This window comes from Branchiostoma floridae, chromosome 19, assembly GCF_000003815.2.
Source record: "Branchiostoma floridae strain S238N-H82 chromosome 19, Bfl_VNyyK, whole genome shotgun sequence".
Classification (NCBI taxonomy): Eukaryota; Metazoa; Chordata; class Leptocardii; order Amphioxiformes; family Branchiostomatidae; genus Branchiostoma; species Branchiostoma floridae.
Window position 1 is genome coordinate 8,285,145 of NC_049997.1, and position 14,645 is coordinate 8,299,789.

The 14,645-nt window shown below is 41.5% G+C and overlaps 3 protein-coding genes across 3 annotated transcripts in view; 1 reads left to right on the forward strand and 2 right to left on the reverse strand.

Annotated features, from left to right (window-relative positions):
- The window catches only part of LOC118406895 (zinc finger protein 260-like), a 31,485-nt gene extending 24,492 nt beyond the window's left edge, over window positions 1–6,993 (reverse strand). Inside the window, exon 1 of the mRNA XM_035807290.1 lies at window positions 6,772–6,993. The gene's annotated coding sequence lies outside the window, so the exon portion shown is untranslated. The remainder of the gene's footprint in view (window positions 1–6,771) is intronic.
- LOC118406906 lies at window positions 305–5,677 on the forward strand. The gene is made up of 6 exons (XM_035807300.1): window positions 305–427; window positions 1,998–2,143; window positions 2,626–2,724; window positions 3,132–3,323; window positions 3,922–4,092; window positions 4,436–5,677. The coding sequence occupies exons 1-6, from the start codon at window positions 367–369 to the stop codon at window positions 4,736–4,738; spliced, it is 972 nt and encodes a 323-aa protein (XP_035663193.1). The 5' UTR covers window positions 305–366; the 3' UTR covers window positions 4,739–5,677.
- A 697-nt stretch (window positions 6,994–7,690) lies between the features above and the next one.
- Window positions 7,691–14,226, reverse strand: LOC118406874. The gene is made up of 5 exons (XM_035807262.1): window positions 13,042–14,226; window positions 12,348–12,656; window positions 11,569–11,631; window positions 10,127–10,196; window positions 7,691–8,606 (listed from the first exon to the last, which is right to left on the reverse strand). Exons 1-5 carry the CDS (start codon window positions 14,179–14,181, stop codon window positions 8,527–8,529), a joined length of 1,662 nt encoding a protein of 553 aa, XP_035663155.1. The 5' UTR covers window positions 14,182–14,226; the 3' UTR covers window positions 7,691–8,526.
- Window positions 14,227–14,645: the final 419 nt, after the last annotated feature.

Genomic DNA, 14,645 nt, shown 5'->3' on the forward strand with positions numbered 1-14,645 from the left:
ATGCCGCAAGCGTGCCGCACGTCAAGTGAGAGGGGGCCTTAAGCAATCATTGATAACAATTTACCCTGGACGTTAGATTTAGTAAAGTGTCTTGTCAAATATTTAATTTTCCATGATGTACAAGTGACGGCAAGTATATAGATTGTCTATAACTTGAGTCAGCCGTCCCTTTTTCTTTATTCATCCGTTTCTATCATTTTATGTTTCTTTGAATAAAAAATGGAGTGAGCATACCGTGCGTTATTATAAAAAATGCAAGTGTGCATTTTCGGTAATCTAGCAATTAAAAACTCTTTATCAACTGAATTGTCTTTCTAACACAGCGATCAACGCGTACCCAGAGAACCAGGAGACAATCACACAGCCATGGCGCGTCACGTTACAGTACTGATGGGGATCCTCGCTGCTTTGGCTTGTTGTAATGCAGGTAAGAACTTGTTTGAAATTATATTTTTTTGTTTGTCTTGAGAATCATTTTGACAATTCAAGGGGAGTGTATATGAATTCAAGTTGCTTGAGCACTTTAAAAATGTAGGTTTTACTTTTCGGAAGTATTCTTTATGTTACTTTTACAAAATGGCGATTGTTGTGAGATTTTTGTCCGTTGGATGTTATCCCATAGCTTTTATCTCATAGCTGTCTTACTGTTTAGTCGAAGTCATGGTAATACTTCTATAACCATAATGCCAATCCCCAGTTATGCAGGTATAGTTTCGTTCATTGTATCTACCTTTTTTTGTTAGTGGAATATATTTTGCCTTTAGATACAGTACTGAAAACTGTTGCTTTCTTAACTTTACGACGTACACGTGTATACAAAATTTACCAAGGAGGTTTCAACAAACGAAAATTCTAATAAAAATTGATAAGAAGAAAAGCTTGTGAAATTTTAACCTATGTATCATCATGGGCAAATCCTTAAGGAATATCTTGACAGAAAGTCGCTCAATCTATTGTCTTATAGAGCACGGGATGATCACGAGACTAAGATAGCGATCAGACAATTGTGTGACACCTGACACCTCATGTGATGGTCACAAGACTAGAGACAATGTAGGAAGATTATTTACCTTTACACAGGGGACAATAGACGGAGGTGTCTTTAAATAGGTTTGAACGCCCCAGGAAATCCGGAAAGACTTAATCAATCAATAACGCTCGGCAACCACAAATTATCTCCATTTGGGCTTAAGTTATGCCTATTAGGCAAACATAAAAGGCTGATTAATTGGCAGAGAGCTCTGAAAGTTTTCAGATGTTTAAGTCGGTAAGGTGCAAATTCCAGTTCCTTTCTTGAAATGCGATATGTTCTTAATGTGTGTGGAAAGCACGATCGCAACTATCTTGAATCCAAGGTTTCTGTGAAAAGAGTAGTAGATTTTCAAAAGTCTAGAAGACTTTTCATCACCTGATGGCATTATTATCATATGCTTAATGAATTCGAATTGCCGCCTGGCGGCGTTGTGGCAAGATGTGGGGCAACGATTGATGATTAGACGATTGATGGGTATCCGTCTGTGTCCAACGTTTTTTCTGTAAAATTGCACCACCAAGTGTAAATTTGTGATACGTACTACGGGATTATTAAACAACATCCCAGAAACGTGATCCTTAACAACTTTACATCATCATCATATCGTTCCGCGCCGGTACCCCCGGTACTGTAGCCAGACCACGGCCTTCTCGTTCGCCTGTAACCATCTTAACAACTTCAAGGCCTTTCTTCTCCGCTTGTGCAACAGTTTCCAACTTTTTGGCGATCTATACTCCACTGATCTATGTTATGATCTAACGTTTGAATTTATTGAGTTTATTACGTTTGGATGAAGGTGTTGTTGACATAGTCTGTGCAACACAAACTCTGCTGTCCATGGCTATAACTGGCCCCTAGCCTCCCTGTAGGCCAATGGATATTGGGCGGGCTGCTATAAGCCAGATTTAATCTGGCTGTTGTTGACATGAATACAAGTAAATCGATTCATGGTTTTACTTTTCAGCTGCGATTCATAAACCGCTGTCCAAACGCCCCCTGCGGCTGGTGCAGAATGAGGAGATGAGGTTCACGTACACCGCTCCGGACACGACTCTGGCCATGCCCGGACAGACGGACCTCTTCATCGCCAGCACATGTAACCACTTCATGGTAAGACGATAATCATACGTTTTTTGGCCCTTGTATGAACTTACGTACAGAGTATGAAGAGAACTCACGCACACCGCGTCGGACACAACTCTGGCCATGTCATCATATGTACGACAATCTTGTGTCTTATACAGAAATGTTTTGGCCCTTTCATAAACTCTCTTGGTCATTGTGAAGCATGAAAAGAAGTCAGAAAATCGTACTAAGGCCACCTCACCCTATCTATTGCGCACCGATAGGCTTACTTTATATTTGCACCATTGAAAATTCTAATTCAATATAATACTTATATAAATGATGGTTCTTTCACAACAAAGTTTATCACTTATCATTTCTACGTGTATGTCCACTATGTTTCTACATGTACTATGTACATACAACTAGCTCCGGGTGGGTAATTGCAATATAAATTTTTATCAATTCAACCTTTCTATAATACAAGGTACTACACACACAATTACCCCCCCCCCTTCCGTTCTCAGGGACAGGAAGCGGAAGTGACGTTGGTGCTACTAAACAACCCAGCTTGGAATGTGCAGGACGGAGTGGTGTACTTCTACGTCACTGACAACCCTCAGAAGGTAATAACGGCATAAACACATTAGAATACTCTTAAAAATAAAGCAAGAAGTACTATCTTCTTGTGTTTCTCTGTCTGAAAGAATTTTAGTTATTTTAGTTAGATTGATTTAGACACCGATTACTTAGGTTTCACATGTCGTCTAGTGTAAAATAACAAGATGCTGCTTGATGCTATAGAGATCCAGATACAGTTGCGATGTATTGAGATGTTACCCACACTGAAAATCGATCCTGTAAAGTTATGGATATCATCATCATACGTTTTAAAGGACCTATCAACTTAAAGAAAGACAATGCAAATCAGAAAATAAGCTGTCATTTGTGTCAATTAAATGAGCCACTGAGCTAAACTTTTCTCTTGTACGTATTTCTGAAAGCAACTCCTTTACATAATCTTCTTTTGCAGGGTTTGAATGATTCCAACGAAGTTCTATGCACCAACAACGTAGAGGGGGAGGTAGTGACAGCACGGTGCATAGTCACTGACGTCAGCTGTTCTGAGCTCTACATCTACACACGGGCCGGTGACGTCTTCGGAATTGCGTACTCCGTGACTGTTGAGTTCCGTCAGCCCAACGACACCAGGAAGGTTGTCAAGGTAAAAAAACACTTATCCGTAGTTAGCATAAAAGCTTGTCAATGAATGCACTGAACTTCAAATGTGAAAAATACGCAAAACTAAAGATGTAACGCAAAACAAATACGACATGTAGTTTTAGAGCAAGATGCTAGGGGACCCAAACCTACACCACGTTTTTCCTGACACCAAAGACTAAATGTATTTGCATGTACCAGCAAAACCATCGCATGTGTAGGAAAAAAGATACAAAATCCGGACGCCCTACATTTCAAAGGAAAACAGCTAAGCATCACAGCTTCTTGATATGTTACTGCTGGCCAAAATATGCGGAAACATAGACATACCAAAAGCTAAGTTATACCAGATCTTGAACTGCATTTCCTGTGACTCCAAAAGTACCAACATTTAGAGTAATCTTTCGACGCACTTCATGCCAATCTTCTGACTTTCTACGAGGCCTCGTAGGTGATTTCTGGTACATATTACCCATATTACGGTTGTGCCCCCGATGTGTCTAGCATTCAACTGCCAACAGCGGAATTGTGGGAACGGCTACAAACAACTAGGCACACCGTTCTTACCGGGGTAACAATAACATTTCTGTTTTTCGCAACAGGAGAAGCCAAAGGTCAGCACCAAACATTTCCCCATCTACGTGAAGGACGAGTGTGTCCACCATCTTATCCAGTCCGTGAGCCTTCGCGCGCCCCTGGAACTGGTTTCGCTGACGACCGCACAGATGACCATCCCCTTCTGCCCGAACGCCGAGCAAGAAAACCTACTGTCGGTAAGTAAACAACCTGATTGTTTGTTTGTTTATATTTGTAGAGTAAAATATAGAAAAAGAACGCAAAGAGGAAATGTAATCTATTGCTCAAAATCACGACTAGTACGTCCGGGACACGAGGTATCAAAACCGAAATGTTCCACTGCGGTACCATAGAAATCCACCAGGGGGCACATATACCCAAAACATTACCATCTTTGCGAAAAGACTAAATTTCTGAAACATAAAAACTTGTCATTAGATCAGGTAAAAAGTTTATGTTTATTAAAAGGCGATACGTATGCAAGGACTGAAATAACTTGAGGAAGAAGAAATCTAATTACATAACACCCCTCCTTTACAGGTGGAAACTTCCGTGCTGAGCGTGTCAGGACTGAGCGCCTACACCCAGTACGCATGCCTGAAGACCCCCTGCGAAGTGGACAGTCCCAACGTGATCGCCAGTAGCCCCGAACAGCGCCCTCTGAACAGCCTGCGGCTCGAGTCTATGTGCGACAAGCACACGTCCCTAACGGTGCTGGTACACTGCTGGGGCGGCGAGCAGGAGGAGGCTGGGGTCGGAGACTATGTGGGAAAATTCAACTTCGCCGCTGGAGTGAACCTGAAGTCTCCCACCAGTGGCGTTGCCAAAAAACCTATGTACTAAATGTTAGGGTAATGCCTCGAGGGTTTCTCTTCAAAATAATGAAGTTTTACTATTGCTTTCATGTTAAAAACTATGTATGAGTGGGTTACGATGGTGCTTTCTTTTTACGAAGAATTTTCACGTAACAAAAATGACTCTTGTAAAAGAATCTTGATTTGTATTCTTGTAATTTGCTTTCATCTTCCAGTGGTGACGCTAATATAAGCCTTTTTGAGTTCATGTGTTTTGTACCTTTTCATTATAGTAAATGAATAGACAAACTAAGGGATATGTCGTTTTTATCGAGGAGAATGAGATGTGATAATATGCAAGGAGAAGTTTTGAAATTGTGTCTTTAGTCGCCAAGTTGGACTGAACATCATTCACGCTGCAATTACATACTGGAATCGCTAGGTGGCATTGATTCATGTTTGTGTACAATGATGTACATGTATTTACGTACCGATGTAATATGTATAACGTTACAGCTGATTTGTAACCGTATTTGAAGAATTAATCTCGCTTCAGAGAATGTTAACACGTCTAAAACCAAAGAGACGTTAAGAAATTTGTAAATATGAATAATAATGCAGGATTTATACTAACGGTTTAAAGGGATTTGAAGTGATCAATAAAGTCAACATCAGGAAGCTGAAAATAACTAAGCGATCGCATTTTGTTATCCACCAAATTTTCTTTTCTTTTTTTGAATATATAGATCGACGTTTTGACCAACTTAAAAAGTAAAAGATAAAAATAGATAAATAAATAAACTAGCATGAAGCAATTTTTCTTTATTCTTTATCTCTGTGACCCCTATTCCACCCTCACTTGAAATAAGTGTCAACATCTAGGAATCAGTTTATTTTATCTCTACTAAATATCTTATTATATTGAGACAGTTCATTAGCAATGCCCCCTTACACCAAATACCCCGAGGAAATAAATTGAAAAGCTGTTGCTCTTGCTCATGTCGATGTATCTAATGGATTTTCCCTCAACCTGATCACGCCATCTAGGCCACGTGCAAGTTTACCCGAGGCTTCAAAATGCATCCGGCCTTTACTAATACTATATTGTACAGTCAAAACATGGCGCAAAACTACCAAAGGCTTTCTTTCCATACGGGTTCAGTGTGGTTTAATCATATTTAGTAGCCACAAGAAGATATCGTTAGAAAAGGAATGTGGTATTTCTTTGGATGAAGGGTTTTCAAATAGGAAATCCGGCTTTTGTAGTGGTGGTTGACGTAAAAGGTTATTTGGGGTTACGTTAATTTTCGTACGCAGGTCACGCACACACCCGACTGCGTAGCCTTCACAGGAGACTCTAACATTAACCATAATACACATACAAATCATATTTTTATAGGAAATGCAAGCTTGCTGAGAGAAACCAGACGATATCGATCAAATCGCAGTTCGATTATTGCTGATTTAGTCATTATTGATTGACCCCTGCGCCGGTCACTGACCTAATTTCATACAGATAATCATGCTGCAGGGGACAAACCATCATTGTCCAAAGGGGGGGGGGGCAGATATCTACAAATATTTTTTTCTGCTTTCATTCATGGTACCATAAAATGATTGTTATCATTCTTCACACAGGTGCATTTACCCCACCTTCTGTTTATTTATTATATGGGAACGAAATGAAGTGTTTCCGACCTAAATATGTATTTTGCTGGTTTATCAATCATATATTCATACATTTACATGGCGTTTTGGAAAAAAACAACATTTCACGATAAGTTGAAGAATCTCGGCGACCCCCAAAACACAGATAGATTAGTGATTTTCCCAAGACATCTGCAATGTCCATCCTTTATCATAAGTCAGATGGTCTGTAAGAGCGACAATCAGGCATCACGTCCAGTGTATCAGTGACTGTTCTTTGACTGGAAATTTTTCTCGCAATGACACGGCACTTGACCTATATACTAACGTTACAAATCCATGCATAGGGAATGAAGGTTTCAGAAATAATTCTAAGACCGTAACCAAAATATGATGATTCTGGACAAAAATTAAAATTATACAAAAGCTACTCACCTTCCTAAAACTGCAGTCTATGTTGTGAATCCTATGAAATAGAGGAGATTACTGTGCTGTTTGCACGTATGGAAGGAGCCAGGGAAACCTGCAGCCATGGCGGGTACATCCTTGTGACCTTTCACGGCGAGTTCACGACCTTTGACACGTAGTCACGGCCAAGATGATGATCCCAATATTGTTGCTAAATATGAGCAGGTACGTCACCGGCTCGGACGTGGGTTTACAACGTATTTTAATTGACGTTGCCTTTTGTTTATTTCATTTACTACCAGAATGACCTTATGAAAATAACTGCTGTGCACATCGGTGTACATGTTATCTATGTAATGCCAGTTGGAAAATCAATGATTATTTATGGCATGTGTGCTGTATATTTGTGTGTGTGTGTGGTGGGGGGGGGGGGGGGGGGGTGCATAGGAGAATGGGCCTACAACATTTGTGCACAGTCCATTAAAAATAAACGTATCCACAGTGTTGAAGTAAGGGTTTATACGAGCATGTTGACTGGAAAGCAGTGCTGACAAGTTTGCTTCTATGGCGAAAATGACTGACATAATCCATTATTGGTTTTAACGATTGAATGTGACACGGTAACACTCAGCTGGCAACAACTGATATGTTTGGAAGGAAGAATACTTTCTATAATATTCACGCTTTGAAGCGGACCAATGTTTCAGCCTCGTACATCAATGTCAATAGAAGGGACAGAGATCATGTGAGGACATTTTGAGGAAAGGGCAACCTGCTTTGTGCAGCATTGCCACCTAGCTGTTAATTTATACACTGCAGAAATTGATGACATGTATACAAACCGTTATTTTGTTAACAGTCAACGCAGCTTTGAAATCCACACAGATAGTTGAAGCGGGAAAACGAGAATATGGACGAAATAATCACATGGCGCTAACTGTGTCAAGTGTATTTTAATAACTTATGTTGGCCAACAACGAAAAGCAATTACAGAGTCAGAATTTTTTTGCTGACAAAATTCATCTTAGTTTCTCGGCCGGCAACAGTTTTGCAAGCTTTGCTGTTCTTATCAGTCTGTTCCCATTGTACGGTAAATCCGGTACACGGTTCGGTTTCATGTCGCCCCGCAGACGATACCATTATGCTAATGTTGACAAACAAATTGGTGATGACAGTTCGTCCTAATTCTTTGGTCTGTTACGGACATATCGATAATTTATATATTCAGACGTAAATGATATTAAACGAATAAAGTAGGACGGAATGATCATACTTCATAACAGGGATACATTTGTAAGACAATTCTTTGGTCTGTTTCATTCATACATCTGTATTGTATAGTCTCTAGTAATGGAACGAAAAATGCTAACTTCGCATCATTTTTAGAAGCAAAGCAAAATTGTGAAAAGAACTAAAAGTAAAACAAATAAAATCAACGAAAGATATACAGCATAATTCTGTTTGCCTGGCAACTTTTCCTAAAGGTGTATGATTCTAGGTCTTAACTTATTGTCAACAAAACAGGTCTAGAACTGAATCATATTGCTTTGAAACGGCATAAATAAATTCTTTATAACATTAATATTAAAGACACAAGGGACTACTTTTCCCTTTCTTTTCCTCACTACACGTAAGAAGATTTCGTAAGCATCTTTTGACATAATCATGCCAGCTAAGCTTTTCATTGGATGTGGTTAGTGGACGTTGTCAAGGTAACGCGTCGCAAGGAATACTGGGAATGTTTCTTCTCCACACCAATCGCCTTCTTCCTTACAGTTTCCGTTAAGCGGGTTGAACCTCTGCCGTTTGCCCAATGCCCAACTCGTTGTAGAAAACCGGCGTCGGTAAAGAAGTCTGGTTACCTGTGAAATGATGACAGCATTTCATGTCAAAAGATATGAAAAACTACATCGATTTCAAAAATAAAAGATAGCTGTCAATTACATCTATCATCACAGAACGCAATTACACACTGACGCTACTGGCGACACTTTAATAATTTGTTAACTTTGGAAACATTAATCGTTATCGGTCTTCCTACTCTCAAACACAGGACGAAAAAGGCGTCATATTATAAGAAGGACACAATTTCAAACAATCTCTGCTTAGAGAGTAGGTCTTTCACGAATTTTCTTGATCATCATTAAAAGTCCATACAAAATAAATCTCTGCCATTCCGCTTCCGCTATTTCTAAGTGCAGTATGCTATATGCACCACATGTTTCAACACTTCTTCTGCGGTTAGAAAAACACAGACATCGGCTTGTGTCTGTCCGGTCGCGCCGATACACTGATGAACGCGGTCACATTGTTTATGGTTGGGTTTCATCCAGCACTCGACACCCCCCATCAATGGGAAACTAGGTCAAGAAAGACGTTTCCAAACAACGATTGGAATTTATCATTAATCTCTTTCAAACTTCAAATTCCTTTAGAGAATTGTTGGAAAGTTACTATACTTATTTATGACGGTTAAGACATGGTGATTTGGAACTATTGACCTCAGGTGACTAGGTACAACAGAGCGCACCTGCCCAAAGGTGATGTACCTGTGCCCTTACCTGTCCGTACAGGTGTTATGATACAGTTATACCGGTAATTTTGTGTCCCACAACCAGAGAGCTATACAATGGCCACCGGGATGGTGATATCGGTCTTACCGACTTGATACCCCGACCATTTACATCTGATATTGAGCACAACAAAGGCCAGTGGAGCCGAGACGATCTAGATGAATCTCTGTCAAGCTGAACAACAACAAACAGACTGACAAAGGCTGGGGAGGATGGAGTACGGGTGACTGCTACTGTCTTGCTTGTCTTTAGTAGAAAATATGGACAGATACGAAATTAGATCCGGATATGTGGGAATTCCTGGGACTATAGACATGATGACACAGCGTCTTTTTTGGTTGAGTCTTTCTTTAGGACCCATTACATTAATCGTACCATCGTTGTGCGATCGTAAACATTGGGATAACCATTCATGTATTGCCCAAAATTCAGTTGTTTCGTTACAGGAAAAGCTGTCAAAGATCCTTGTCGAGTGGTTGGTTTCGTCTCAACCTGCTTGAGTATTCTAAGACGTCAAAATCGTTCGACGTCCTACAAAAATCTAGACTCCTGCGAGGCAGACTGAGCCATCATGGAAGCAAAACGTTTGTTAAGACCGCAGATCAGAGATGGCTATTCAAGTGACCCAAAGTCACTGCTAATACTAACGTTTGGTGCACCCACAACATCGATTTAAGGATTTTGGTTTGGTTAGTTGTATATTCCTTACACTCAATGGCTCTATCTCTATTTGTTGCATCGTTAAGGTTTTTCCCCACAGATTCCTTTCTTGACTCTAACAAAGTTTTGTTGCGCGTGTATTTACTCACCTTGTCTATCCATATTCCTGAGTCCGAAGTGATCTAGGTACAACTGCTCGCCATGCCGGTTAGAACCACCCTGGAACGACACAAGTGATCATTTTGTGACCAAACGAAACAGAAGATGTTCAGTGCAAATACAAATGCATAACGTTAACCTTACGTATACCACTAAAAGTCTTTCGACATAATGGTGTGTCGGATCCGGAAGTGAGCGAGTGAGTGAGTGAATAAATGTTTCGGTTGATGAAATTATAAAGGGATGGCAGAAGGGATGAAAAGAGGGAGGCTTGTGTGGGCTGATGGAATGAATGAATGAGAAGGGTGGATGCATTCATAGATAAAAGGGATAATGACATCACATATAAAATCAAATCAAATAATGATGATATACCTATGTTTGACTAAAGTCATGTGCGAGATATGGTTACAAAAAGACAGTTTTAACCCCAAAACAAAACTAGTAGTGATTAGAATTTACAATCAATGTTGCTCACAAACGTTCAGATTTGTTGTGCGGAAACAAAGTTTTCGACACGGAGGTACGATTTAGGCCACCCATGGACATTACACACTAAGCGTGTGGTCTTTTGTGGAACTTTTTTTCTTAATAATCAACACCCAAATGTATGATTTTGATAGTATTAATCGATACTCATAAGTCACTAATATTCACGGTCTTCTGTATACTTCAAATTTGTCTTCACATATCAGAGATCATCGCAAATTTGAGATCTTCTAAACAAAAGAACTTTTCTGTCTCTTTCTGATCTCTTTGATATATTTTGATCACGCGGCCATCCACTGTTTCGTGAAGCGTTAACATCGTTCAATTCATTTCGGCTGAAACCGACCACCGGTTGGCAAACATCGCGACGTTTACATTTTTCCGCCCTGCACAGCCGGCATTCTCTGCGACCCGCCAAGAAAAGATACTGTTACCGGGTCTGTCTTGGCTTGACGGATCAACCACACGCGTCTTTAAGTTACTAATCTTCTCAAGAATGTGGGGATAGTAAGGTTTCAAAGAGACTTGGTCCTGGGAAGACCTCTGGATAGATTATCTGAACTAAGACGTCAATCAAATAGACGGAAATGTTGTTCAATTTCACATTATGAAAAGTGAACCATCGTATGTAGACCCTGGTCTTGTCAATTAAAGAAACTCAGTCATTGTGTTTCTGTTGTCACTGTCGACCTAAAATCATCATCCATGCTCTCTTCTTTGTAAACTTTCAACACCATGTCAAGAGTGAGACAGTACTTTCGAAGTTTTGTTGTTTCAGAGTTGTTTCGAAGAGTTAAGCTTGTGAAGAAAGTTCAAGAGTTTCAAATATACGTCGAGACAGAAAATGAGGGATAGAAGATAACAAAAGTGGCCAGAACATTGATAGAACACTTGCAGTGAATTCAAGATACATTGTACGAAATGGTACGAAAACAGCACGTACCTCTGTCCGGTTGTTGTGCTGAAGTAGGAAGTGTTCCATTCCGGGTACAGCTACCGCCTGGACCTGTAGTGAGATCAAATAAGCAGGGCTCAAACACATTGATAGATCTTTCAACATCTTCAATTAGAAACGCTACAGAATTCAACACACAGCTTTATGGGGCATCTTGACTCGAATACATCTCCGAATTGTAAACAAATCATACACTTGAGTTATAAAAAGTCGTATAGTTTATCATATTTCAGAACTTCAGTCCAAAGATGGTTTGTTTTGTAATCGGAAGACATACTTGACTTAACAAAAATGATAGATATTCAGATTTATGGTTTATTCTGAGAAAGGGAAATTAATTTGCTAGATTCATAGCTTAAACTGGTTGATACACAAACATATCGAAGAAATACAAACATAAAACTGAAGTTCTGTTGTAGTAACAAGGAAAGCCGCTAGGACGCCCTTGACCTCCGCCTTCCCCAACACCTACACTCATACAAAATATCATTGCAATGCATTCCTACAACATTAGCATAACGTAATCTCCAAGCAGATCCACGGTGGCGTAATATAGTATCCACGGTGGCGTAATATAGTATCTCCGGTGCCCGTTTGACTCCCTTTGGCCGGCTATACTCCTTGGCCAGCTTTGATACTATCTTATGGCACCGTAGGATCTGCTTGGAGATTAAACATTACGTAAGTCCTAGGGATGGAGAAATCATGAGTAAACTTGGGTATTGTTTCCACACACTTCAAGACACAATAGCTCAAGGACAACTCACCTGTAGAGGGGCGGGGTCCAGCGGCATGTTCACTGGTTCACCTGACGTCCCGTACACGACAGTCACGTTCTCATTGGGGACGTCAAACCCCGGAAACCTTACGGCGTGAGCCAACGGAACCACTGGGGACCTGTTCGTCTCCTGTAGTACGTACTGTAGGGTGCGGATGTAGTCCATGGCGGCGTGCAGGGTGTCCACTTTACTCGGCTTACGGTTGGGAGGGAGGGAGGGCACCATACGCCGCAGTTTGGCGAACCCCGTGTTCAAGTTGCGTACTCTCTGGCGTTCACGGGCGTTAGCTTCGCGTCTCTGTTAATTAGGTCACGAGAAAAACAAACAAACAAATTTGTAAACAAATAGTTATACAACACACAGTATTAAAGAGAAATCAATCGAACAGTGTTCATTGAAATGATGTGCTGATTTCTGTCTTCCTTATTTTCTATCGATGATTTTGAAGCGATAAGAAAATGAAGAAATGGGCATGTATGAACAATGATGAAATGCTTCAAATTGCATGGAATTTATCACAAGAAAAACAAGGGTAAGCATTTGTTCTGTGTTCATGTTTGAGAACAATAAATGATATCAAAAAAGCCTTATAGCGGACTATTTCTTATGTAAGAGTATTATTTTCAGGTGTACCTAAAGTGTAGTGTAGTGTAGTGATGACAAGAGAAGAAGATATGTATACCTTTGCTATAATGTCTTCCGGATCGTCATGACTTGACAGCGAACTACTGCCGCTAGACCGGCGGCGGCGTCGCACGATCGCCACAGGTACTGGTAGAGAGCCGCCCTCCTTCCGCAAGACATCGCTGAGCAGCTCGGGCTTGGGCGTCGGGTACGTGACGGCAGCGGGCGGGCCTCGGAAAACGTGACGCCCGACGAAGTCCTCACCGACGTACGGTGGAGGGTTGGGGTCGTCCGGGGATGGAGTCAAGCGAGAGTCGTCATCTTTTTCTAAGAAGCTCTCGAGGTCAACGCAAGCCGTGTTTGAAGGTGAAATGTCTTGTGTAAGATGTCCGGTTTTGTCGCCATCTTCTGGACCAAGATTCGGGATGGAAGGAACGGAGAGAAGAAACCCTTGTCCTCGGAGGTAGCCGATGTCGTCGTTTTCAGGCGGCGGGGTAGGCACGGGGACCGGCCGGGCGTGATTGCTGACGTACGGGCTCTGCAGGGAGTGAGCGGCCACGGCAGGTCGCACGGACGGGACGGTACTGCACCTGGCCCCGAGGGTCGTGAAGGAACTCACGGTGTTCCCGCCGAGGAAAAACGACTGCCAAGGCACGCCGGGGTAAAATGGACGATATTGCGAGCAGTTGTCATAGTCCACTACTCCTCTTCCACAGGTAACGAAGTTACCATGATGGTGTGTGCTCGCAGGCGGTGGCTGGACGAACCCCTCCCCGACAAACGCATGACTATGCCTCGCTGGTTCTTCCTGCGTCTTTTCCACGTTGCAGAACTCCGCTGGAAACGGTTTGGGCTGGAAGCAGACATTTTGAGCCAGCTTCTCGGGAACGCCTGACGCAGTTGACGCAAGTTCTAAATGAGATCCCGATGTGATGTCCACAACTTGTACCGGCTCTTCTGACACGCCACCTGCGCTACAAATTACGTCCATCTTCCAGCCGAGGAACTTCAGGTCAGGTTTTCTGCACACATGTTCGCTACTTCCAGAAATGCACCTCAACGACGATAGACTCAAGAATATTCCAGCCGTACGGCTGTTGCCAATCTTCGTTTCAAGTATGGCGCAAAAATCCAGAAGCGCTGCTGTCCTGCGCACCTGCGCCGAGAACTGCCGGCATCCAAACCATGACGTCATCATGTCGAACACCTGCACCGCTATATGATGTAATTACGTCATTAATCTAATTATGATACGCCTGTAGCTTTTCGCGTGGCGCTCTTTATCATAAACATTACCATATTGCCTGCTTGCTTGGATGAATCTTCTTCTTTTATCCCTATCCCGAGCGTATTTCCTATTTATTTGTGATGACCTTTAAGATATGGTTCTGTACCGCAACATACATATTTTTATGGTACTTTATATGATGTAAGTTTATTGAGGCTGACCAAAATGCAATCATGATGGTCATTAAGTTTACTGTATACATATATGGTTCTCCTGTCGATTCGACAGATGAGCAGGTAGACAGGCATGTACCTGTTTTGCCTGACCTGCACATGACTTTTTTTTAATGGTGAAGGAGGGGTGTGCAATTCCTTCTCCACCCTCTCGTCTACTGGAGCACTAAGTCTCACAGGGACAGAACTGTATGACACGTG